The sequence below is a fragment of the Musa acuminata genome, chromosome BXJ1-11, assembly GCF_036884655.1.
Source record: "Musa acuminata AAA Group cultivar baxijiao chromosome BXJ1-11, Cavendish_Baxijiao_AAA, whole genome shotgun sequence".
In the NCBI taxonomy this organism is placed as follows: Eukaryota; Viridiplantae; Streptophyta; class Magnoliopsida; order Zingiberales; family Musaceae; genus Musa; species Musa acuminata.
The window spans coordinates 22,243,097-22,270,300 of record NC_088337.1 but is presented as its reverse complement, the minus strand read 5'-3'; the positions used below and the strand labels follow the sequence as shown (position 1 = coordinate 22,270,300).

The 27,204-nt window shown below is 36.9% G+C and overlaps 1 protein-coding gene across 4 annotated transcripts in view; it reads right to left on the bottom strand.

Moving 5' to 3' along the window:
• The window catches only part of LOC103971463 (probable peptide/nitrate transporter At3g43790), a 58,255-nt gene extending 33,141 nt beyond the window's left edge, over positions 1–25,114 (bottom strand). The window contains exons 1-17 of one of the 4 annotated variants that reach the window (XM_065090007.1): positions 24,584–25,110; positions 24,024–24,064; positions 23,839–23,899; positions 23,607–23,709; positions 23,366–23,468; positions 23,212–23,265; positions 23,044–23,106; positions 22,275–22,324; positions 22,123–22,198; positions 12,004–12,216; positions 11,602–11,689; positions 10,745–10,830; positions 10,543–10,650; positions 9,926–9,970; positions 9,729–9,817; positions 4,254–4,322; positions 2,729–2,772 (exon numbers count right to left, since the gene is read on the bottom strand). In XM_065090007.1, coding sequence (XP_064946079.1) covers positions 2,729–2,772; positions 4,254–4,322; positions 9,729–9,817; positions 9,926–9,970; positions 10,543–10,650; positions 10,745–10,830; positions 11,602–11,689; positions 12,004–12,216; positions 22,123–22,198; positions 22,275–22,324; positions 23,044–23,106; positions 23,212–23,265; positions 23,366–23,468; positions 23,607–23,709; positions 23,839–23,899; positions 24,024–24,064; positions 24,584–24,737 — 1,447 coding nt within the window. In that variant the 5' untranslated portion in view covers positions 24,738–25,110. Of the gene's footprint in view, positions 1–2,728; positions 2,773–4,253; positions 4,323–9,728; positions 9,818–9,925; positions 9,971–10,542; positions 10,651–10,744; positions 10,831–11,601; positions 11,690–12,003; positions 12,217–22,122; positions 22,199–22,274; positions 22,325–23,043; positions 23,107–23,211; positions 23,266–23,365; positions 23,469–23,606; positions 23,710–23,838; positions 23,900–24,023; positions 24,065–24,583 lie in introns of all 4 variants that reach the window. The other 3 variants (XM_065090009.1, XM_065090008.1, XM_065090010.1) reach the window with 3 other exon arrangements.
• Positions 25,115–27,204: the final 2,090 nt, after the last annotated feature.

Genomic DNA, 27,204 nt, shown 5'->3' with positions numbered 1-27,204 from the left:
GCATGATCATTGTATAATGATTTTTTCAGTCAAATCTCCAGTAAATACTCAGCCATATTGGTATCCACATCTCCAGAAGGATGAAATAGAAAGGATTGTAAAAGAGATGCTCGAAACAGGAGTTATTTGGCTGAGTTGCAACCTCTTCTCTACACCGGTGCTACTTGTACACAAGAAGGACGGAACATGGCGAATATGCGTTGATTACCGAGCTCTCAATGGCATAACCATCAAGGATAAATACCCTATTCCAGTAGTAGATGAATTGCTAGATGAAAGGGAGCACAAATCTTTACAAAGATGGACCTTCGATCCGGGTATTATCAACTACGAGTGTACGAAGAAGTCATACCGAAAATCACCTTTCGAACACACAACAGCCACTACGAATTTTTACTTTCTTCAACAAAAGGTGGGATATCTTGGGCATATCATATCAGAGGAAGGTGTGACGGTGGACCCCTTCAAAATTAAAGTAATGCAAAACTGGCCGACCCCGAGAAACATAAAATTGCTATATGGCTTTCTGGGTTTAACAGGCTACTACCGCAAGTTCATGAAAAACTATGGAAAGATCAGTGCACCACTTACTTCCTTACTAGAAAAAGATATCTTCCAATGGTTGGACAGAGCCTCCGCTGCCTTCGACAAACTTAAGACAGCCATGACGACGACGCCGGTGCTACCACTACCAGATTTCAACCGATCCTTCATTATTGAGGCCGACACATCTGGAGTCAGAATTGGAGCCATTCTCATGCAAGATGGTCAACCACTCGCATACACTAGCAAGGCATTATCTCCCTCCTATCAAAATAAGTCAACATATGATAAGGAGATGCTCGCCATTGTGCGCGCAGCAACGCGGTGGAGACCTTACTTGATTGGTCGACGATTTCAAATTAAAACCGACCAAAAAAGCCTTAAGTACTTTTTGGAGTGAAAGATATCATCCCCTGAGCAGCAAAAATGGGTAACAAAACTTCTTAGATTTGATTATGAAATAACTTACAAAAAGGGGAAAGAGAATGTTCTTGCAGATGCGCTTTCGTAGCTACCCGAGCAAATTGAAGTTTCGGTCATTTTACTTCCAACCAGCAACTTCCTTGAGGATATTAAAATGGAATGGCAGGAAGATTCGGAGACCAGTAAGATACAAAAAAAAATTAGAGGAAGCACCAAGCTCCGTGGCTCATTACAATTGGGACTCAAAAGAATTATGCTATAAGGGACGCATTGTGCTTGTGACAAATTCTACTTGCATCTTCAAGAGCAGATTTTGGATAAAGTTATTCCATATGCATGATACTAAATTGAAAAGGAGTACAACATAGCACCCACAAACCAATAGCCAGACGGAAGTTTTAAATAGGTGCTTGGAGACAGCCCAAAGCCACTCACCAAATATGACTACCCAAAGAGAACTCCAGACCCAGCCAAGTGCCATTATTGATCGACGGATCGTGACTCGACGACGACGACCCACTAATGAAGTGCTAATACAGTGGGCGAACCTACCAATAGAAGATGCCACTTGGGAGAACTATGACGACTTGAAGATCTAATTCTCAGAATTCACGAATCATCAGCCTCGAGGACAAGGCTGATTTGAAGAGGGCGGGTCTGTTAGGACTCTAGCTTGGAGAGTCCTAATTGAGAGGGGCATTCATGTAAAACTATTAGGACTCTAACTAGGAGAGTCCTAATTGAGAGGGACATTCTGTTAGGACTCTAGCTAGGAGAGTCCTAATTGAGAGGGGCATTCATGTAGGAGGTTTTTTCTTAGAGAAGAATTAGGAGTTGTAAGGGAATAGGAGTCTTGAGTAGGAGTCCTATTAGGAGTTGGTTAGAAGTAAGAGTCTTAAGTAGGAGTTATATTAGGAGTTAGGGTTTAGAAGCCCTATAAATAGCCATGTATTCTTTCTCTTTTCTTAAGCAATAGATGAATCTTTTCTGCAGCATTTGAGCAGCAACTTGGAGGGAGGAACCCTATAGAGTTCCAAGGAGGCCGATCCCCTAAAGAGATCAACCCCAAGTTTAGAATCTGTAAGGGTTCTAACATAGACGCCAGTGACCTCGTCGGAGGAGGAAGCCGAAAGTGGATGTAGGTCACGTTTGACCAAACCACTCTAAAATCTGGTTTGCATTTCCTTCGTGCTATTTATCTTAACTGCAAACTGCCTTCTTTACTTTACTTCAAATATAAGCTTTCAAAGTTATTATATGCACGAAATGACTTTTATGTCGGAATCGGATTTCAACGTACGAATGAAGTTTTAATCGTCGAAAGTTTTCCGCTGCACTAATTCACCCCCCCCACCCCCTCTTAGTGCTCTTGATCCTAACAAGTATGGTATAGTACCGGTGTACCGAGCGATACACCAGGGCATACCGAGCGGTACATCAAGGTGTAGCACCGCTACAGTGTAATACTATAATACTGTAGCATGTTTCGTCCGGTACCGGACGGTCTGCGTACTGATATGTCATCGGACCGGTACATACCACCCGTATCGGACGATACCATTCCGTATTGCATATCATAATTTAAATAATCTTATAGCTTGCCTACACAAAGGGACTAAAATTTGTATTTAAAGTACACTTGTTTCAATCCACAGACTCGTGGAGCTTTTTTTCTGGTGGCAAATAAAACAGCCTCATCAGAGGTTCGAAGTACCATTTTATTGGAGACATAACACTGTCGCTTACTAGGATTAAGTCATACCTGAGAAAATAGAAACACCTTGATGGTTCTGTGCCCATGAAAATCTGAAATATAACCAACACCAAAAAAGAAAACAGCATAAATATTTGGGTTATTGCAGGAGATGTACCAGTGGTCATGAACATTTAGAAGTAGCAATTTTGTATGATATGCTGGAAAACTAAGCTTGAAGAGCTGTCTGATATGATCTAAGATCTTAATATATGAAATTTCTAGATATTGGGATTAGTTTTTTTATACGTCCAAAACTAAAATAATTATGTTAAGAGCTTTTTAATTTTATCCTCATCTGTTAATTTGAAATGTAGATCATGTTTCATCTCTACTTTTCAAAATTTAATCTTAGACGTCATATCTATCAACACTTTAAGCAAGAGTTCTTCAATCTATGCCTGCTTGGTGCATCTCATGTTTTATCACAACACATGCGGATTTGATGTTCCACGGAATCGGCAAAGCAATATTTGATGTGCTGGCCAATATATGCATCATCATCTATGTGTGCATCATCTGAATGGGCATGCATTTATGGCAGACAGATCAGTGATAAGCATTGTCCATTTACATCTAATATACCAACAGTAATAATTAGTTAATTATATCACCCACCAAAATTTTTGGAATATAATTTCTGGAAAGCACAACGAGGATCACATTCTTAGAATTACTTAATATTCTTGAAGGCAATATAGTAAGAAATCACATCCCAAACAATTTTTATCATCGAATAAGAGAAGTGCAACAAACTATGTATGTCAAGATTGAATCCTATGTAAATCGTATCAACTTCGGGCGACCTTGTTCTTTCTTGTGCTTTCCCAACTAAGAATCCTATGTAAATGGTATCCTTCCTCAACTAGCCAAAATTACTCACCACAGTGGAATTTTAGGTTAGAAATACAAATGTTCATTCAATTACTTGGAATCTGAGATTCTTACTTTTCTTCCAATATCATGAACTCCTAAGATCCAATGTTCTTTTTTGTGCCTTGTCTAGCATTACTTTCGCATTTCCATCACATCTCCTACTTGTATCTTTATGACTCAATTCCCTAGGCTTATTGTTATTTTACTTAAGCTTCTCGATCTCGAAATGTATTGGCACCTATCAAATGCTAATTCTGCTGGTACACTTATCAAATGTTTTAACTAAAATGATTTGTAACCAGCCAATTTGGAAATTATATATCATTAATTGAGTAGCCATTCTGCAGTCCTAAATGACTCGCTTGAATTTGTAACCAGCCTCTTCAGCACACAGGGGAAGAGAGGTTGAAAGGCTACAGTTTCTTGTATAAGCTTAAAAAGAAAAGAGAGATGAATATGTTTAAAGCATAATGAAGCCAAAAAAATGCTAGCATAGTAATCTATTTAATTGTCAGTTTTCTGGCAAGTTCAGAAATAAAATCAATTTGAAAGCATTAATGGATTATAACACTTTTCTAAGTAACTGGATCCATAAAGGATGGGTGTAAATCATTTTATGACAATTGGACCTTGACACTACATTCCATGTGGAACTGACCTCGCTCTTGATGTCCAAAGTCTGCACCACCTTAGGGAATTATGATTGTTATGCAAGAACCAGCTGGGACTAACCAAAAGGACTATTTCAGGCATAAAATCATTCTAGCAAAAACCAAATACATCATTAAGCATTAATCTCATATAAACATATCTCATAGAACTTCTAACTCATTTATATTTGATTTCATGCAACTGTAATTTTTCTTATTTTTATAATTTACTTTTTTTTCTTATGCTTCGACGTACAAAAGAGGCTAGAACACTCTAATGCATTCTGATAAATTAATAAATTGAGTTCTTTCTCTATATTATTTTTTCAATGGAATCTCTACGTGCGAGTCGTATGGAGGTGCGAGACCTTTATCCAACGAGTTTTTTCCTTAAGTCAGAGAGAATCTGATGATTATATATATTTTTTACTATCTTGACATTATTATGAGGGCAGCCTTAGTATAATGGTAAGATTGCACATCTACAACATAGAAAATCAGGATTTGAGTCACATAAATAGTCTCTTTAAATATTAAACGTAAGATAAACCCTACATTGGTGTGAGCCTCATGCACTTGGTAAACCCTTTATCTTATCATTATTATCATTTTTTCCCCTCTTTTCAGTCTTCTAAATCTACTACTCTTACATCAGATTTGGTATTAGAGCTTTTGAGTTAGCCAAGTTATTTAATCATCAAAATCGATTCATACATCAATTATATGAACTCCAGGCGAGTTCCTATGCAACAAAAGTGTATGATACGAAACCAATTCAATATTATCGGTTATTGAATAAATTTAATTAATCTAGAGGTATTTTGCATATGTTATAAGTTGCCACATAATAATATCTAGATAAAAACAAATAAAAAAATTCAAACTTGATTAAAGATTATAATCAAGAATGAAAGTCTATCAATATAGAAGATCTTAAAGATTCATCTAAATGAAGATAAAACATTATCAATCAAAAATATCATAAAAAATGAAAGATTATTCTTCAAATTAGATTAAAAATGTTATCTACTTCAAAGGAAAAGGAGATTATATATTTGACTCATAATTTTATTTATTTCTATATTTTTCTTTTTTTTCTTATACTTCAACACATAAAAAGGGCAAGAACACTATAACATCAGAGGATGAATGAAAATCTTTATGTTCGAGAGGTATGGAGGTCGAGATCTTCATCTTGGGAGTTCACTCTTTGAGCAATAATTATTTTTTTTCTATTATCTTATCATTATTATCATTCTTTTCCTTTTTTTCTCATCCTCAATTATAAAAAAAAAAAATCTGTTGCTACTTATCTTACCTCAAACAGTAACATAATAGGATCTAGTCTACAGAATTGCTGCCCATATTCCATATATTTGACCATTTGAGAAGGATAGAAAGAACATCCTTGGTGTTCTTCTATCCTATTTGGGCTTCTCCTCGCAAGATCCAATATGAATATACTATCATAGTATCATATTAGCCAACAACAATTGTGGATAACTTTTGAAGAAAAAAGCTACAGATAACTTGTTAGAGCTAGCCCCACGATATTTACCAAAGGGTAATTTTGACAACACAACAAAGACAATAAAGCGGAAATAATAAAAGTGACAAGAACAAACAAAACTCCAGAACACCAGATATACGTGGTTCGGTCAAATGACTTTGACCTACATCCACGGAAGAAAGAGGAGCAAATTACTATTATAAAAGAGGGACACTTACAAATGCCTTAGAAAATGTTCCTAAGCCATAAAACACCTTCAGCTTCCTAAACAAGAAGACTTCAAACCATAAGCAGGTTTTCTTGTGATGCCTGCTGTACTTCTTGTGGTGTGTCTAACATCAAAGCTCAGGCCCTTATTTATAGTTTCCAAACGAGACGACAAGTCTGATTTTCCCGATGTGGGACTATGGGACTTGCCAAACTAACAAATCTCCACCTTGGCATGTCCCAACAAAACTTGCTCCACCTTCTTCACAAAAGCCCCAACGGGCAATCACCAACAATGAACATCAACCAAGTCCAATCACTGCTTGAACTTATAAACCGGAACATGCTTCGTAAGCATATCAACTGGATTGTCCTTCGTATAAATTTTCTGAACAAGGACCTTTCCCTCAGCAATCAACCACTTAACGGAATTATCAAAAGAAACTGCATCTGAGTAGGAAGTAGGCTCACCAACTTCACTTGTCTCTTTTGCAACAGACAAAGCATATGCAACCAAATTTGCATATCTTTGTGGTGGTCGAATATCTCTCCGTGGTCTATCCTTGGCTATGGAATATTGCTCTTCCTCTGGATCATCTGCATCAGTAGACTCGGGACCACCTACTGGCATTCTTTGAGTAGAAGAGTTCGACTTAGAAGAATCTGAACTACCAATCTCAAGCTCCACCTGCTTCTGCGCACTATCATTTGTACAACTAGTAGATTCCTCTTTAGAAGATAGCATAGATAATTCATCAAAAGTAACATCTCTACTGATTATAAATTTTGGGGATTTGGGATCAGGACACCATAATCTGTATCCTTTCACCCCAGAAGCATACCCAAGGAAAATGCACTTTTTAGCCCGAGGCTCTAATTTTCCTTCATTTACATGCATGTAAGCTGGGCACCCAAAAATTTTAAAATCAGAATAATCAGCAGGAGTACCTGACCAAACTTCCTCTGGAGTTTTAAAGTTAAGTGCTGCAGAAGGAGCACGGTTGACAACGTAACAGGCCATATTAATTTCCTCTGCCCAAAAGTCTTTTGTCAACCCTGCATTTGAGATCATACACCTCGCTCTCTCCAAGAGTGTTCTATTCATACGTTCAGCCACACCATTTTGCTGAGGTGTCATCCTAACAGTGCGATGCCGAACGATTCCTTCATTTTTGCAGAATTCTTCAAAGTCACCTTCACAAAATTCCATGCCATTATCTGTTCGAAGCCGCTTAATCTGTTTACATGTTTGCTTCTCAATCAAAGCCTTCCATTGTTTAAAGGTTAGAAAAACATCATTTTTATGCTTCAGAAAATAAACCCAAACATTCTTGGAATAATCATCAATGAAAGTCAACATATACCTAGCACCACCCTTAGACTGAACTTGAGCTGGACCCCAAAGGTCTGAATGAATATTGTCAAGAGTACCTTTCGTTTTGTGAACTGCCGGAGAATTGAAGCTGACTCTTTTCTGCTTTCCAGAAATGCAGTGTTCACAAAAGTCCAGTGGCCCAATACTCTGTCCGCAAAGTAGACCTCTTTTGCTCAATATACTCAAACCTTTTTCGCTCATATGACCCAAACGCATATGCCATAATTTGGTGATGTCAGAATCAGACAATGATGATGACGAAACTGCAACCGAACCTGTGACAGTAGTTCCCTGCAGAATATACAAGCTACCAGACCTACAAGCTTTCATAACAACAAGGGCATTTCTAGAAACTTTCATAACTCCACCTTCAGCTGTGTATTTACACCCAAGGGCCTCTAGGGTGCCTAAAGAGATGAGATTCTTTTTCAAATCAGGAACATGTCTAACATTAGTGAGCGTCCTCACAATACCATCATGCATTTTAATTCGGATTGTTCCTCTACCAACAACATCACATGCGGCATTATTGCCCATCAAAACAATTCCACCATTACAAGATTCATATGTGGAAAACAAATCCCTATTGGGACACATGTGATAAGAACAACCTGAATCTAAAATCCATTCATTTTTAGACTTTGTCCTGTCATCAATAGCAAAGAAAATATTTCCAAAATTCTCATCAGATGCTACACTAGCTTCAGCGGATTCAATAGTTTTCTCAACAAATTTTTTCTTTTGCTTTAATTTATTTTTCAATTTAAAGCAATCAGATTTAATGTGCCCCATTTTATGACAATATCTGCATTCCAAATTTCTATGTCTGGATTTAGATCTAGATTTAGATCTACTACTGTCAAATTCTCTTTTATCCATTCTCCCCCTAACAACCAGACCCTCAGCCTGATTCTCTCTACTTTCCCCAGTGATATTCTTGTCTATCTGCTCCTTAGATTTCAGTGCAGATTTAATTTCTTAATAAGAAACTGTTTCTTTTCCATAAATCAAAGTATCACGGAAATGCTTAAAAGATTGGGGAAGAGAACACAAGAGCAACAAAGCCTTATCCTCATCATCAATTTTTGCATCTATATTCTCCAAATCCATAACCAAAGAATCAAACTTATCAAGATGCGAGAGTATAGATGTACCTTCAGCCATCCGAAGCATATATAGTCTCTACTTCAAGTAGAGACGATTCTCCACTATCCTCTTCATGTACAAGGCTTTAAGCTTGTCCCACATGCTCTTAGCCGTAGTATCTGTAGCTACCTCCCGTAAAACCTCGTCAGAGAGATTTAGAATGATGCTGGATCGGGCCTTCTTATCCATACCCGCAAGATCTTCCTTTGACGTACCATCTGGAATGTTCTCAGCACCCTGAAGTGCCAAATCAACTCCGTCTTGAACCAAAATGACCTCCATCTTGAGTTGCCACATGCCGAAGTTGACATTTCTGTCGAATTTCTCGACAACAATCTTTATTATTGTCATCTTTGCCAAAAGATCCCAGAACCAGGCTCTGATACCAGTTTGTTAGAGCTAGCCCCAGGATATTTACCAAAGGGTAATTTTGGCAACACAACAAAGACAATAAAGCGGAAATAATAAAAGCGACAAGAACAAACAAAACTCCAGAACACCAGATATACGTGGTTCGGTCAAATGACTTTGACCTACATCCACGGAAGAAAGAGGAGCAAATTACTATTATAAAAGAGGGACACTTACAAATGCCTTGGGAAATGTTCCTAGGCCATAAAACACCTTCAGCTTCCTAAACAAGAAGACTTTAAACCATAAGCAGGTTTTCTTGTGATGCCTGCTGTACTTCTTGTGGTGTGTCTAACATCAAAGCTCAGGCCCTTATTTATAGTTTCCAGACGAGACGACAAGTCTGATTTTTCCGATGTGGGACTATGGGACTTGCCAAACTAACATAACTTTCTATGGATGTTCCTCAATCATAACTACCAACAAATTTGACCATTTCCAAATTCCAAAACACAAGTCAACTATTACACTTCCGGATGTTTTTATGAAAATTGTTTAGGTTTACTAATAAATAAATATAGATCGAATTACTTTTATTCGTCCCCAAGAGCCACGTCAATGTGCATCCAGAAAGGCCATTAACAAACATTTTTGTGAGAACTTCTATGTTTAAGACATTACAAGGGCTAACATAAATTGGTTTAGCAGTAACTCAAAATCAATGAATACATGGAACCATGAGGCAATACCAGATTTTTTCTAGGACTGGCTTTAACTGTTTAAAAGGCATAAAAACAAAGAGACTCAATTGCGTAAGCATTCCTTATCTACACCAAGGGAAGCAAGCATTCCTTATTTTAGGACTCCGAACTACAAAAAACATAGGATACTTACAAAGTTCCTGCACCTGCTGGAGCAACAGCTTTAAACAGGGATAGAGCAGTCACAGCCATCCCATTTGCAGCACCTCTTTTATGTTGAGACTGCCAATAAGGTTTTTTTGGTCAATATAATTATGTTCTCCACAGTTCATTTTGTCTAAATTAACACAAAATAATACATATCAATCAAGTAGAGATATTAGAAATTACCACAGCGTTGTTCATAAGAATATTCAATCCAATGGTGATGGTTGACTGAGTACATCAAACAGATGCAAATTAGAACATTTCTTAATAAGTAGCAGGCAGGACCAATGTACCTTTCTAATAAAAACAGTTTCAACTTTCAACCATTGTTCTGAATCAACACCAAGAAGTTACACACACATTCAATGTTGCACGACAGAAGGGAATGCAAACGGCACTGTATATCCAGATGCAATTGAGGATATTGATGCTTATTATGGAGATAAATTGTGCAGCAATGGAGGTTGATAACTTAATTTTTTTCACAAATTTAATCTGGAAATGAAAGATAACCACTTTGGTCCAAGGTTGTTTATCTTTAATAAAGCTGCAGAATACAGTGTGTTCTTAATTTTGACAGATATATTGAAGGTCAAAGGTAGATCCTATGTGAGAGAAATAAGATCAATTAAGAAGATGGGTCAAATTGATATACAGCTGCAACCAACATACAGTCAGTTAGAAATGTGCCAGTGCAAAGTCTGATAAGCTTTTTGATGCTTTGGCCACAAGTAACACAATAAAAAACACTCGCCCACTTTACAAGCAATAAAAATGGTTGAGTTAAGACTGGTACTCACAGAGAAAATACTCCTCAATAAAGATGCACAATTTACTGTCAATTTCAAGTCAAGTCCAGATAGCTTTGCCATATATGGGTAACTTGCAAGCAATGGCATCAATAGCACCTACAAACAAGTGCATAGAATCCACATAAGAAAAGGCAAATTGATCATAATATCAAAGGAATAGAAAACGGGGAAAAAGAAGTCCGTAGCATACCGCTACCACACGGGTGAAATTAATTGGTCCCAGATGTTTCGCAATACATGGGAAAAAAACTAATTGATAAACCAGAAGGCTGATACCTAATACCAAATGTTAAGCAGCATCAGATTCTGTAATGATAACTTTCAAAATGGATAGAAAAGATGCTTAAAGAATAGTACTAACAGTCATGCATGTATCCAAGTCCATGGCATGCCTACTAAATTCATTTATCATAAAAAAAGTCAGTCAACTTCATTGAGATCATCTTCATGTCACAGCTTAACTGATAGACTATATTTGATAGGCAAAGAAGCCAAGACATGCAATCAGTACAATCTCAAGAGGCTCTAGTCAAAATCAAGTGCATATGGGAATGCAATGATCAGGCTTTGGTCAACATAATTCAAGTTTTATCTCATATCTGGCTAGCACCGTAATCAGCTTTTTATTATTTGACTGATTAAGCAGCCTACTAGATCTGAAAAGAAAGTATTCATGGTCCAGTAATCTTGTTTAACCAGTGGAATATAAATTTACATTAATTATCCAGTTAACAATATGCAGCTTTATAGTTGATAAAATAATACATATATCTTCCTTTTGCAAATTTCATCTGAGTCTTCGCAAACAGAAGGCAATTATCCAAGTTGACAACATCAGATAGATACCGAGGGGAACTTCAATAAGACAAAGAAGTACTAATCAATGGTATATGTAAATAAGAAGAGGCAATCAAAATTTAAGTAAAATCTGTACAGCCTTCACTGCAAAAGTCCTTTTCTCTCTGACCAAGAGGCTGCAGAGCAGTTAATATTTAATTATTTAACCTCATATATCAGTCATCTAAAAAATTTTAAGAATTGAGGTACCCGAGATTGCGAGCACCGATCCAACTTCCTGAGATGAAAAGCCAAGTCCTCCATAACTTTTATTGCTCACAGCCCATAGAGAGAATATCTGTAAACGGATGATGACAACCAAAGAAAAGTGAAGCAGGGAGGGAAAAAATTATATTTCAATGGAAGCACCAGCACTTTCTTTAAAAGAACACAAAATCACCAAATATTAGCAAAAAAAATTTCCATAAATACAACTACTAGTGAAAGAACATCCTAGTCAAAGGTCATATGAACTCCATACTAATGGTAGGACATTATTCACATAAGCATGACAGTTGAACTTTTAGACAGAATAATGCAACTCTATGAGATGCTGAAAATGTGACATCAATTAAAAGTACTACAATTGTGTGATCAAATATACAGTATTACCTCAGTATAAGCTGTACTTTGAAGTCCAAAAATACAATACAGAACAATTGATGACATCAACAGCCTATTCCTCAATATACTTTGTTCAGAGAACCATCTTCTTTGTTTAGTTTCTCTACCATATCCTTTCAAGTTAGGACAATGTGGTGGTGCCTCCGTGACTTCAATAGGTTCATACTCCAGGCTACATTCACTGTGCATGTGCATAGTTTCCTAGAAAACAAAAAGATTTTAGAAAAAATAGATTTAATGCAGTAGGTTCTCTGGTTTAATTAATTGAAACAAAAGAAATTAAATCTTCTTATGCAATTTACTGATTCAGTTATTGTCATGCCTATGTAGGATTTGTTGGGACCTGAATGAGATTTGTCAACATGAGGTATCCATACTGTTTATGACTTGTTTCTATAAAAAGAATGAACTTGAATGGAAATATTTTTTGCTTAAATAGAGAAAACAAATGTTGTTTTGTGGCACAGAACATGTACCAATAGCTTGTTGACGCAGCACAATTTTGTATTGTGCCTATTAATATGATTTTGTACCATACTCATAAGTGTACATAAAAAACTGGCACACCAATTATAACCCACGACACCCCTAGCTCAAGTCGGCATTGTACATGCTGATACTATTAGGATCTTAATGGTACGAACGGGGATGAATTAGTATTTTGGTAAATTTAAACTAACATTAAAATTTGATAGAGAAAAACCAATTATAGAGTGTGAGTAAGAATAGCATGTAAAGTGAATGATCATAAGCAAAAGTCACAGGCAAGAGAAAGGATGCAAATCAATTTATAATAGTTTGGTCTTATTGACCTATGTCTACTCCTAATTTCCCTTCCCTTGATGTCATCAACTTTTATTACTGATCTTTTTTCTAATAGATGAAGACCAACTATCCTTATTATAACTTTCTCCTTTTTCAGGTTTTTTAAAGAACCTTCACATTTACTCTTTTACGAGAAACCTCACTCGTAACACTTAATATCACAATGATATTTAAGAGAAAGGAGACTCAAATAATCCTCAAAGAGAGAGATACAATAATTCACAATCTCAGGAATTGATGCTCCATCAACCAAGCTCAAGTAGGGTATTTATAGCTCTCCTAAAATGCTTCTAAAATAAAGTCAAAACTCAAATTCCTAATATTTAGATAGAACATTATTCCTGACATTCAAATTCCTCAAGAATTCCTAAACGATAAAACGTTATTCACCTCTTTTGTATTATTTTTTGCTGACTAATAATGGTGAACTAGAATGTTATAACGAAGCAATTCACATTGAAGATTCAATCAATTGGAGTCTACGATGAAAGACAAGATGGACTCACTCATGTCAAATCAGACATGGGAGTTGACTGAAGTCACCGAACTACCTAAAAGAAAAAAATCTTTACCTAACAAGTGAGGTTATACGATCAAAGAAAAACTTGATGGAAGTAAATGTTACAAAGCAAGATCGGTGGTTAAAGGATTTCAGCAAAGAATGCATAGACTACATTGAGATTTTCTTTCCAGTAACGAAGTTAACAACTATTTAATTAATATTGAAAATTATAGTCGTAGAGAATTTACATGTTGAATAGTTAGATGTAAAGACAAGTTTTCATTATGGTGATTTGGAGGAAAAAATTTATATGAGACAATCGTAGGGCTTCATGATAGTAGACAAAGAAAGCATGGCGTGTAAGCTAAGGAAGAGTTTGTACGAGCTGAAATGGACTCCAACGTAGTGATACAAGAAGTTGGATGATTATACGCAACGTTCGCTATACTGTATCATACCGGCATTTCGACTCGGGCTCGGTACGGTATGGTACCGGTGTACCGGGCGATACATCAGGGCATTCCGAGCGGTACACCCTGGTGTACCGAACAATTTTTTATTTTTTTTTCATACTGTAGCAGTGCTACAGTATAGTAATGTAGCACTGTAACAGTACCGGGTGGTTCGCGTACCGGTAACCTGTTGGACCGGTACGTACCGCTCGATACGGGCGGTACGCTTCGGTATGACGGACCTTGATTACACGAGTAGCAATGGTTTTACAAAATGTAAAGTGAGAACCGTCAAAAAAAAGTTTGCAAGTTCAAACATGCAAGAGATAAAAAATTTAAAGTGAGAATTGTCAAAAAAAAAATTGCAATGAAAGATTTGAGTGCTACGACATAGACTATCATAAGCATACTAGATTAATAAAGTATTATCTTGATTCAACATGAAAAATGCCAATGAGCAGCCCTTTAGTTGACCATTTCAAACTTTCAAAAGAACAGTCACTGAAGACTGAGGAAGAACATGGACATATGCAGAAAGTTCCTTATGCCTCGACTATTGGAAGTTTGATATTTATTATGGTTTGTACTAGGTTAGACATCGCATAACTAGTGGGAGTGGTGAGTAGATACATGAATAACCTTGACAAGATGCATTAGGAAAGCAATTAAATGGATCCTTAAATATCTACGAGGTACCACACAGATGATACTCTATTTTAAAGGTGAACTGACATTAGAAGGTTATATTTGTTGAATCTCGGATTTTGATGATGAAACCAATTGATAGTGTTTATCTGATCTGTGTTATAAGTGACACAGGAAGCTTCGATCAAGGAGAGACAATTAAAGCAAGGACGAATCATGTTAGGCCGGAGTGGAACATGTCAGAAGATTGGAAGTCGAGCCGGAGGATCGGTCGACGTATCGACAGAAGGCCTCGGGCCATGGGATCGAGCATCGAGCCAAGAAGAGCGAAATTTATGCCAAGAAATTGCGGAGGTCAACTGGCCGATTGGGCAATAGGCTACAAGAGAGGACGATGCACCGAAGAATCGAACGAGGCGTCGATGAACCAATGATATGCCGGACAACATTTGATTAGCTTATTAATAATTTTCTAGATCGAAGTAGGTTTTAAGTGTGTAGGATTAACTACGATAGCGATCAAGGCATAAAGCAAAATGAAGTCCCGGAGTCAAGAACGAGATTTCTTTGGGAGTTCGAGAGTTCGTCGGAAGTTCTACCGGAATTGACCGAGAAGTCTATGAGCTTGCCAAAGAAGCTCGTCGAAACTCGCCAAGAAGATCGTCGTGAAGTCTAGGAGCTTGCTGAGAGTCCATTGGAACATTGTCAAGAGATCGTCGGAAGATCGCCAGAAGAAACCTAGACTTACCAGACTTACTTAGCTTAGTGTATGCCTTATAATTCGTAGTTAGCACATAATTGGGTTGAAATTAGGCTAACTCAATTAGGGGCCAATTGGGCCCAAGTTTGGGCTGTGTTGGTCCAAGTGAAAGGCCCAAACAGTGACCCAACAAGTGGTACCGTCAGTGGCTTAGTCTACGAGACATAGTCTCCGAGACTATGTTAGGTTATAGTATCGCTAGATTGGGCGGTGATACCGCCCAGTGTTGGTGCTGCAAGTGGTGGTACCGCCCAGCACAGGCAGTGGCATCGCCAGTACCCTGAAAACCGGGGATGAGACATTTTTAGGCTCCAAGTTTGAATCCACTTGAGGCCTATAATTACCCCTCTCATCCTTGGTTAACACACACAATAATTAAGAGTAAAAAAGAAGAAAAACTCTGCTGTACTCTTGTGAGAACTCTTCTAAAAGCTCTAAGTGTTAGTGTAGTTTAAGAGAGTAGTAAGTTGGGGTGTAAAGGTTCTCTCCCAAGCCTACAAAAGGATAATAGAGTTGTAAGGAGGTTGATCTTCGCCTGTTGAAGAAAATCGTTGGTGGATGCTGGTGGCCTCGATGGAAGAGGAATCGATGGAGTGGATGTAGGTCACGATGACCGAACCACTATAAATCGATTTGCATTTCTGTTTTGTTATTTATCTTTATTGCAATCTATTTTACATTGCAAACTGATTTCTTACTCTCACTACGCTCTCATACGCTTTCAAGTTAACATCTTTCGAGATCGATTTTAATCGTATAAAAAGATTTTTTAAACCGACGTAATTTTTCCGCAGCACTAATTCACTCCCCCTTCTTAGTGCCAACTCAATCCTAATAGTTGGTATCAGAGCCATGTTATTTTATATTTGGTTTAACACCAAAGAGAAATGACTATTTTCGACTTTCAAGAGGGCTTTTCTATCATTTGTCCTCCCATGTTCAATGGGATGAACTACACATATTGGAAAACTCGAATGAGAATTTTCTTGTTTTTGTTGAATCTCGATTTATGAAATATAGTTGAATTTGATTTTGAGAAGTCTTCCAAACCAATAAACGAATGGAATAATTTGGAAAAGAAGACTTTCTCTTTAAATGCTAAGGCTATGAATGTCTTATTTTGTGCCTTAGATAAAAATGAATTTAATCGTGTTTCTATTTATGAAACGACTTTTGATATTTGACACATACTCGAAATCACTCATGAAGGCACAAAAAGAGTTAAAGAGTCTAAAGTCAATCTTTTAATGCATGATTTTGAACTATTTCGAATGAAGCCAAGTGAAACCATTGTTGACATGTACACTCATTTTACGGATGTCGTCAATGACTTAAAAGCTCTTGGCAAATGTTTTTCGAATCTTGAACTTGTTAATAAAGTTTTACAATCACTTTCTAAAAATTGGGATCCTAAAGTAACGGCTATTCAAGAGACCAAGGATTTGAATAATTTTCCTCTCAAAGAACTTATTAGGTCTTTGATGACCTACGAAATGACTTATATGGCACATGACGAACTTGAGAACAACCTTCCAAAGAATATAAAGGATTTTGCACTTAGAATAAAAGAAGATCACTCGAGCGAAAGTTCAAGTGATGATGAACTTGAACATCTCATAACAAAGCTTAAAAAGTTCATGAATCAAGAATCAAAGAATAAAAACAAACTTAAAAGGAACACATCTACTTACTATGAATGCAAAAAACCGAGTCACTCCAAAGATGAGTATATTAAACTGAATAAGAAGTTGCCAAAGAAAAAATCGAGCACATCCGAAGACGAGGAGCATACCAACAAGGGCAATGTGGCGAACTGCGCTTTGACAGCTTTCGTCAACGAGGTAAACAACTCAAACGAAACCCCTTTACTTTATTTCAAAAATACATAATGCTTTTTATGAGTTATTTTTAAATTTAAAAATAAATAAAAATAAAAAATTATTGGGATCATGCTAGTTATTTTCAAAATGATAATGACAATTGTATGTTTTATGAAAATATAATAAAATATTAGATATAAATATAATGCTTGTATACCAAATAAGATTAATCTTATGTATGTTCTTAAGAAGCAATAATGTGTATTTTGATGATTTTCATATAGCTTTTTTATTTTGATTAAAGATGCCTTATATTCAATAAAACCATGCTTGATGATCTAATAATGCATAATGAACATGCTTAATGAATTTATATTTTAAAATTATACATAATGATTCTTGTGATTTATGGATTACTGATCTTTGTCGTAATGAAAGTTGCTTTTTCAGTTTTAAATAAGATAGATGGTTTTCATATGAAAAACTTGAGCATACTTATATGAAATCAAGTACATAAAATGAAACATATAAAAAGAAAAATGTATTATCGTTGAAATTAAAATGATAAATCAAATCTCTTATTTAAAGAAGCCCAATGTTTAATGAGTTATATTTTTTGTTATGATGATTTTGATGATGAAATTTATTTTTCTGGTTTAAACGATGATATTCCTTTATATTCATGAAGTATATCTCATCACCAAATTTTTCTTGTTATCCTTCATATGATGATATGAAATTATGCAATACTCATGATATTATGTTGATACATACAAATGAGAAGTTACGATCATGCATGGTAGGATGTAATATAATTTGATAAATTGATATCATCATGATGTGAAATATCTATGATTTGGAATGATGCATGCAATACTTATGACTTTATTATCATGATGTATTGCATATGATGTGAATCATGATTAAGATTGCTTTGACTTGAATTCAATTTAAATTCAAGGTTTATCTCAATTATAGCATATTGCAATAAGAATAACACTTTAACTTTGTCATAATTTGAAAATTGATATAAAGGAAAATAAATTACACCATTGTTTTATTATTCCCCTCATTTTGCCAATGACAAAGGAGGAGAAAGAATTACTAGTGTGCATATCTCAAAAGAGAAAGATTTGCTAGCTTGTACAATTGAAGAAGATGTAAAAACATGCTAGGTTGCTCATCTCAAAAGAGACACAAATATTGCTAACTTGCATATTTCAAGAAAGAAAAGTTGCTTTCTTAGACATCTCAAATATTACTAGCTTATATTTTCTAAAATTATGTAAAAATTTGCTAGCTTGCATAATGTAAAACTTGCTAGAATTGCTAACTTGAACATTGCAAAGGAAGTAAAAATTGCACTTCTCAAAAGAGTAGAAAGAACTCACTAGCTTGCATATTCTAAAGTGATAGGAAATTTGCTAAATTCCAAGCTTATATCTCTAAATCTTGAAAGTTGCATTTCTCCTTTTTGTTGATAACGAAAGGGGAGAAGGTATAATGATAATCATGTACTTGAATATTTTAATTATGTATAATTTTATGATGATATGTTGCTTGGATTTTTGAATTCAAGAGTTCCATTAATATGACATATTGATATATGGAGTTAAGGTTAACTCCATCATCAATCGGTTGTCATCATCAAAAAATGGGAGATTGGTGAATCTCGGATTTTGATAATAAAACCAATTGATAGTGTTTATCTAATCTGCATTTTGAGTGGCACAAGAAACTTCGATCAGGGAGAGACAATTAAAGCAGAAAGAGATAATTAAAGCAGGAAGAATCATGTTGGGCCGGAGTAAAACATGTCAAAAGATTGGACGTTGAGCCAGAGGATTGGTCGACGTATCGACAGAAGGCCTCGGGCCATGGGATAAAGCATCGGGCCAAGAAGAGCAAAAATTACGCTAAGGAAATCGGATTTGGGGAGGTTAACTGACCGATTGGGCAATAGGCCACAAGAGAGGACGATGCATCGAAGAATCGAATGAGGCGTCGATGAACCAATGACATGCCGAACAACATTTGATTAGCTTAGTAATAATTATCTAGATCAAAGAAGGTTTTAAGTGTGTAGAATTAACTACGATAGCGATCAAAGCATAAAGCAAAATGAAGTCTTGGAGTCAAGAACGAGATTTCGTTGGGAGTTCGAGAGTTCATCAGAAGTTCTACCGGAATTGACCAAGAAGTCTAGGAGTTTGCCAAAGAAGCTTGTCGGAACTCGCCAAGAAGATCGTCGTAAAGTCCAGGAGCTTGTCGGGAGTCCATTGGAACATTATCGAGAGATCGTTGGAAGTTCGCCGGAAGATCGCCGGAAGAAACCTAGATGTACCGGACTTATTTAGCTTAGTGTATGCCTTAAAATTCATAGTTAGCACATAATTGGGTTAGAATTGGGCCAACTCAATTAGGGGCCAATTAGGCCCAATTTTGGGCTATGTTGGGTCAAGTGAAAGGCCCAAACAGTGACCCAACATGTGGTACCATCGGTAGCTCAGTCTATGAGGTACAGTATCCGAGACTGTATCAGGCGATGGTACCGCCAGACGGGGCGGTGGTATCACCCACTGTCAGGCGGTGGTACTACCAGTCTGGGCGGTGGTACCGCCCAGACACAATCTTCTAGGTTGTGGCACTGCCAGACTGGGCAGTGGTACTGCCTAGTGTTAGTGCTACAGGCGGTGGTACCGTCAGTACCCAAAAACCGGGGATGAGACATTTTTAGGCTCCAAGTTTGAATCCACTTGAGGCCTATAAATACCCCTCTCATCCCTGATTAAGACACACAAGAATTAAGAGCAAAAAAGAAGAAAAACTCTATTGTAATCTTATAAGAACTCTTCTAAAAGCTCTTAGTGTATTGTAGTTTAAGAGAGGAATAAGTGGGGGTGTAAAGGTTCCCTCCTGAGTAAGGATAATAGAGTTGTAAGAAAGAGGTTGATCTTCACATATTGAAGAAAGATCGTTAGTGGATGCCGATGGCCTCAACGGAATAGGAATCGATAGAGTAGATATAGGTCATGATGACCGAACCACTATAAATCGGTTTGTATTTCTGTTTTATTATTTACCTTTATTGCAATCTACTTTACATTACAAACTGATTTCTTACTCTCACTACGCTCTCATACGCTTTTAAGTTAACATTTTCCAAGATCGGTTTTAATCGTATGAAAAGATTTTTTGAACCGACGTAATTTTTTTGCTGCACTAATTCACTCCCTCTTAGTGCCGACTCAATCCTAACAATATTGATATAGACTTAATTGGAAACAATGACAACCGAAAGAGCATTACATATACTCTTGGAGGTACAAGCGAGATGTCATGGACAAACTTCTAAACATTATGTTTAATCTTATATATGTCAGTGTCTTTTGGTATGTTCATGCTTTGCACAGCATATAAAGGAATAGTCGAATGCTTAATAATCCTATTTTAGTTGGGTTTGGTGGCCGCTTTAGGCTTGTAAATAAAGGTTGTGTCATGTGGACACTTGTGAGAGATATTTGGTCTGTAGTGGACCATTTTGACCATTTGTTGTGCAACTGTTCAGAGCTTGTAAAGTCTGTTTGTAATTTGCATTGTCTATGAAGTGTTTCCTGGAATATTTGCTTGTGAATCCCGAGTGAGGTGCTTTCTCTAACCCGTTTTCTCTTGTGTATGTCCTAAGGGACCATGGGAAGTTTTGGGGAGGCTGTCCTTTGCGGACAGACACGCAAGGGTGCCGCACAACTTAGGTAAAACCAGCTAAGTCCGTGACAATGAGATAAGTTTCTCAACCATAAAAAATTGTTGCTTTCTCCACTAAATATGTCGTGATATCTGAAACCCATGAAGGAGATGATTTGGCTTCAATAATTATTGGAAGAACTTGATAAGAAATAGAAGGAAATTATCCTGTATTCAGACAGTTGGAGTGTCATTCAATTAGCAAAAAAAATTATCTTTTCAAACTAGAACATAGCATATCTCAATGAAGCATCGCTTCACTCGGTCACTCCTAGAAGACAAAGCTCTTAAGCTTGAGAAGATTCAAGGAAATCAGAACCCTACTGATATGCTGACCAAGACAATGACCATTGATAAACTAAAGTTGTATTCAGCTTCGGTTGGCCTGCACGTGTAAGGGGCATGCTGAGCTACTGCATTAATCAAGTATAAAGACATGATTGAAATTAGTCTTCAAGTGGGAGATTATTAGAAGTCATCTTTGACTTGGCAAAAGTATTGTTAAAAGTCCTCGCTTGACTTGGTAAAAACGATTGTAATCACTTCTCTGATTTGTGGCTATAAATTAGGGGCTATTTAGATTAGTTGGTTACATTTGATATCTCTCCTTGGTGTGCACACTATAAATAGAGAGGAGCTCTCTTGAGAAGGATGTGTGTGTGATGGGAGTAGCGGTAGAAGTTGCTGAGACTCTAAAATAATAGTGGCTAGAGTTTGTGAAGCTGGTGAGGACTAATTGTAAGCACTTATAATTCTTTTCCTACGGTGAATATCTATAGTGGCTCCATGGACATAGCCTAGATTGGGTAAACCACGCAATCTCTGTCTTCGTTTGAGTGTTATTTCTTTTGCTTCCTTGAATATGATATCAGGAGATTTGTTTCTCCTAACCGTTGTGACAAGGTTTAGCTAAAATTTTTGAAGTCCTAAGATATATACTGTTCATATTTAAAATAAAAGATGGAAGATAAAGATTAACTACTATTGTACTTCCTAATACAAGTGATTCTAAACCATCATAGAGTAAGTTTAGGAACCAACCAAAAAGTTTCATATCAATTTTCATCTAATGTAGCCTACTAGTCAAATCAAGGCAAATAAAATTGCTATCTTTTTGCTGATCATAGCTGAAAGAATGACACTCTGAAGTAGAATTCTCCTTTGCCATTGGTCCTGCACATTACCTGGAAGCACTTGGAAAGGGCATGATTTGGCAAGGAGTAGCTAGTGGCAACATACTTTTCAAGTTGAATGATAAAGAAGAAGCAAAAAGAAGAATGATACAACAATAAGACTGTTCATGACGAAAAATGCAAATCAAAAACCTCTTTTGATTACTGCTGGAATAAAAGCACGTACCGGAAGCCATAAGCAGACTATAAATGCAGCAACTGAAAACAGTGATATGCAGAGGCAGGGTAAGAAGTAAGGAAACCTACAGTTGTGAATAGAAATGTATCTTAGCACAAGTTATAGTATGTGAACCAAGATACATATACTCACGAGTTTACCTCCCAAATAACCACTCCCTAGCAAATATGCTTGGATATTTCTCTGCAGGCTGATAACAGAAGCATCAATTTTCAATATAATAGGATGTTAACATCATGCAGTAGGTGACTATTAGACGCATGGTATGCAGTACCGAATGGTACCGTCCGGTACGGGCGGTACGTACCGATCCGACGACATACCGGTATGCGGACCGCCCGGTACCGTTACAATTCTATAGTATTACACTGTAGCAGTGTTACAGTGCTACAGTACTATGTTGTAGCAGTGTTATAGTATTACAGTAATAAAGAAAATATATAAAATTATTCGGTACGCCCTGGTGTACCGTTCGATACGCCCTGGTATATCTCTCGGTACATCAGTACCATACCGTATCGTACCGAGTCAACCTCAAAACACCAGTATGGTACGATATTGCATACCTTGATTAGATATATATATAAATTTTAGATTTTTTTTAAAAAAAATTGCTATTGATCTCTAGTGGAGTCGATAGATCCTGTAGGTCTCTCTTATATGCTTATCAACTTAAAGGACACAGATCTAGTCCTCGCATGGTATGTGCAATGTCATGTGCTAATCTTCTCAATCAGTGCGAGTGATGTGCATGAACATGCACCCAATTACTGTATACGGACAAGGTACCTAGACAGGTGCATGCTCAATGTGATACCTGGCCTGGATGGTTTGTGCCTATAACAGAGGGCAATATGGCCATCTTGGACAATTCTTATTTATATTCAGTATTTCATAGAAGAAGATTACCTGTGCAAGAAAACCACCAATAGCTGGACCAAAGATCAAACCCATGGCCCATGATGTATCAACCTAGAATGCATTTGAAATTAAAATTGCTGTTACAAATTCGAGAAAGCAAGCCTGGTCAACAGAAAAGAAGGGAACGAGGGAACAGACATATATGGAGCATCTTACAATTGATAATCCTAGAGTTTGATACTCTTTTCGGCAGACTTCCGAAGCATAAGCCTAGATTTCATTCAAAGCACAAGCTCGTAATGAAGCCAGAACAAATATCAGGACAAAACTTGAAGATTTACTTGACTATCGATATTAGAAAATTAATTACCTGTATTGGACCAAGTAATCCACTTAAGAGTCCAAGAAGTAATCTCGTCGTGATTGCCATCCAGTAACTTTTGCTGAGCCCAAATAACGTGTTAAATACAATTCTGCAATAGATCAGGAGACAAGACCAGATCAGGACACCAAAAAAGCAACACCGAGCAAAGATCGAGGGTGATCTCATTCCATGTGGATTTTGTTCTGACAATAAATGGTAAACATACTATCAAAAAATCATATATTACATTGCAAACAGACTGATCATTATAACTGGTTTCCTTCCATAACGATCAGCCACCATTCCCCAGAATATTGAAGTCAAAGATCTTCCCAACATAAATGCCGATCCTTCAAAGAAATATATAATAAAACAAGTTATCAGTGCGCAGTCCCAGTGACAGTTGTGCTGATTTTTTTCATCATCATGTAGTGCTATCATGTCAATTTTAGTCAAATAATGTGGCAAAAGGTACTCACCAACGAAACCTGCAAAAAAACCAATATCTTGTGCTCGTTTGGCTATATTCAAGTCACGTATCTGCAAGAATCACAGTAAACGGCCAACAGCAGAAAGCCATTGGGATTGCAGAAAGTAATCTAAGACAGCTGAGAGATGCATTAAGATCCACAAACTTAAGATTCCAGATCACGCTGAATGGTACCATGAAGTACAAGAACGGATACAATGACGATATCGGTAATGCTGAAAGTTCAACAAAGACAAAAAAAGAAAAAATTAGAGAACATGCAGAAGATAAGGCAATGAACTATTAGCAACAAAGAATTTCCACAGGATATTACTGTTTTAAACTTATTCATCATTGTAGGATAAAAGTGGATGAGAGAAAAAAAAATAATCAGAAGATATTGCAAAAGTCGAATCATTCTTGAGTGATGCTTTCTATAGCAGGGACCGTCAGAAGTTCATGTCCATCAAACATTTGTTTCGGAATGCAACTAACACAACGAAATGCAAATACTAGTAGTTGTTGTCTCTCAGAAGTACTCGACTAATCTAGTGCGATTTCACGTTCCACTTCTGAAATTGTTATAAAATGATTGCATCTAATGCCGTCGACAAACATGCCTAATGAGTCAATCGAGAGAATGTATGCCCTACCATTTAGAAATAACTATTAAGCGACAATCGCTACATGAATTTTCTAAATTCAAAAACAGAAAAATGAAAGGAAGTGGGTTCCGAGGTGCGGTTGAGTCGTACCGGAGCAGAGGGCGACGATCCATATGAAGAAGAACTCACGGAAGGGAATCCCGAGATGGAGTTGGTTCCGCCGGTCCTGCTTGCATCCGGGGCAGTTCTCGTGGAAGAACGCCTCCTTGCTCGGTTCCAACAACGGCGTGGTCGGGTCCGCCATTGAGGATGCGACACGACTCAGCCCGATAAGAGGAGAGAGAGGAATGGCTCCCGGAATACTTTTACCCAACTCCAAACAGAAGAAAGTATCGATCGACCGAGGAGAACTATTGATTCGAACGTCGGCTCGAGCGGATGCCGATGGCGGAGAAGTATTGATGGAGTGAGATCGAAGAGGACTGATGCGGTGCCAAACACGAAAATACAAAAGAAGGGAAGAAGGACCCTAAACGTGTTTGAACGCTCCTTTCCACGTTGCCGGTCGGCGGAATAGTCTGAAACGGGGGGGGAGACGGGTTCGCGCTGTTAGCGTCCTTATCAAGGTCGCCGCGCGTGAATCAACAAACCTTCTAGTTACGGGGCCCTTTTTACCTTCGACGATGAACAGGGAAGAAGAAAGCCATCCCGGTGACAGTGGAAGAAGGCTTCTCTCCTCGTCTTTCGTCGTACCAATAAACGGCCACGAAAAGTTAGTTAGGAAATTTACTTCACGTTCATGTTTCAACACTCTAAAATATATCCGTTTTCATATTTTCAGCAAAGCTGCTCTAATTTCACAAGAAAATCAAAAATACTTGTAAAAACTAGCTGGATTGGTATATATATATATATATATAATGTCATTTTTAGTTATTTTATAGGTAGCGTAAGTGATTTAATTTGATATTTTTATGTTATTTTAGCTATTTTTGATGGAATATTTCAGCTAAAAATTAACCAAAAAGCTGGACTTTTTTGTTTATGATTTATTGTTTACTTATTATTAGCATCTTGTACTTGATATGAAATTTTAGACTCATACCAGGTCAACATTATTTTTCGATGAGATTATATTATTTTAATTAATAAAATAAAAATAATATAATATCGTCCAAAAATGATATCAGTGCGGTTCCTCATGAATCAATGTGGTTCGATTTCAATCCATTATAAATCGACAAGCACTCATACCATATTTGATTTTAAACTCAAAATTAAAAAAAAAAAGAAAAAAGATAGAGAAAAACAATATTGACAAAGTTGTTGCAGTTTCACGCTAATTTGTAAGGACTATATGTTCTTTATGCATATAATGATGACAGTGTAATTTATTTATAAAATTGGGGGTGTAGTTCATATGGTAGAGCGCTCGCTTCGCATACGAGAGGCACGGGGTTCGATTCCCTGCACCTCCATAAAGGTTTTTTATTTTTTATTTTTTATTTTTTGAAAAATAACGAAAAATGAGATTATTTGCGCTGACTTGTGAGTGAGGGATCTTCTTCCTCTTCTTCCCTATCTACCTACGACATACCTACCATTCATAAAAACTGTTAGATCGTGCGGAAGGAGAATGGTGGCTGGGTTTATTTGCACTGCTGACCTGTGATTGGTAGATATTTTTTGCATTGCGGAAGGAGAAGAGGAAGAAGATCCCTCACTCACAAGTCAGCGCAAATAATCTCATTTTTCGTTATTTTTCAAAAAATAAAAAATAAAAAATATCTACCATTCATAAAAACTGTTAGATCGTGCGGAAGGAGAATGGTGGCTGGGTTTATTTGCACTGCTGACCTGTGATTGAGGATATTCTCCTTCTCTACTCTCCTTTCTCTACCATTCTTAAAAACGGTTGGTCTGCACGACAGAATGATGATGAGGAAGGACGTGACTAGAAGATCACAATGGAACGTTCTTCTCAGTTCTCTTTCCCTTCAGCCCTCCTCGAGATCGGATATTGTCGAATGTTGTTACATTCGACTATATCCATGGATCTCGTTGGCCATCCATTCACTCAGGTACCACATAAAGAGTTTCTAGCAAAACATACGAGTTACTGTGGATCGACACACGCAAGGCGCTTTTCCATGTGATGAGAAGGAGCGCCACGCTTCCTGTTACTCGACTGATCCCAATGCACTTGGAAAATTGATCATCGCGTTCTTTCAAACCTTTTTGTTTCTTTTCGTTCTTCCTGCACCTCTGCTTTATGGATCAACAAGCACCTAAATTGGATATTACGCTTTCTTCTATCTTAGACTTTGATGCAATCGTACTCGTATTTTAGATATTGAGGCAGTACGAAGATTCATGTTTGCAAACATAAAATCCAAAAACTAGCTATAGTAATGGGGGCTGCTCTAAATGACGGAATCTGCTACTTTCCCTACCAGCTTTTCTGCAAAGTCTACTTTTTGAGTGTGACGATAAAAAAACAAACAGTTTGGTCACTAGCATTTTCTCCTAACATATTATTATTAAGTGAGAGGTCGTGGAGAAAATTTATTATTTTTTTCAGTATCTGATTATATATAAACTATAATTCTTTTTAAGTTACTTAGTTAATCATAACTGAAATATAGATCAAAAAAAATTTCATTCTCTCTCTATCCATGGTAGAGAAACCCACAAACAGTCTAATTATTTTCTTAGTCTCATCCTTCCATTAAGATCTAAAAGTACATAGAATAATCAAATTATCATTAATC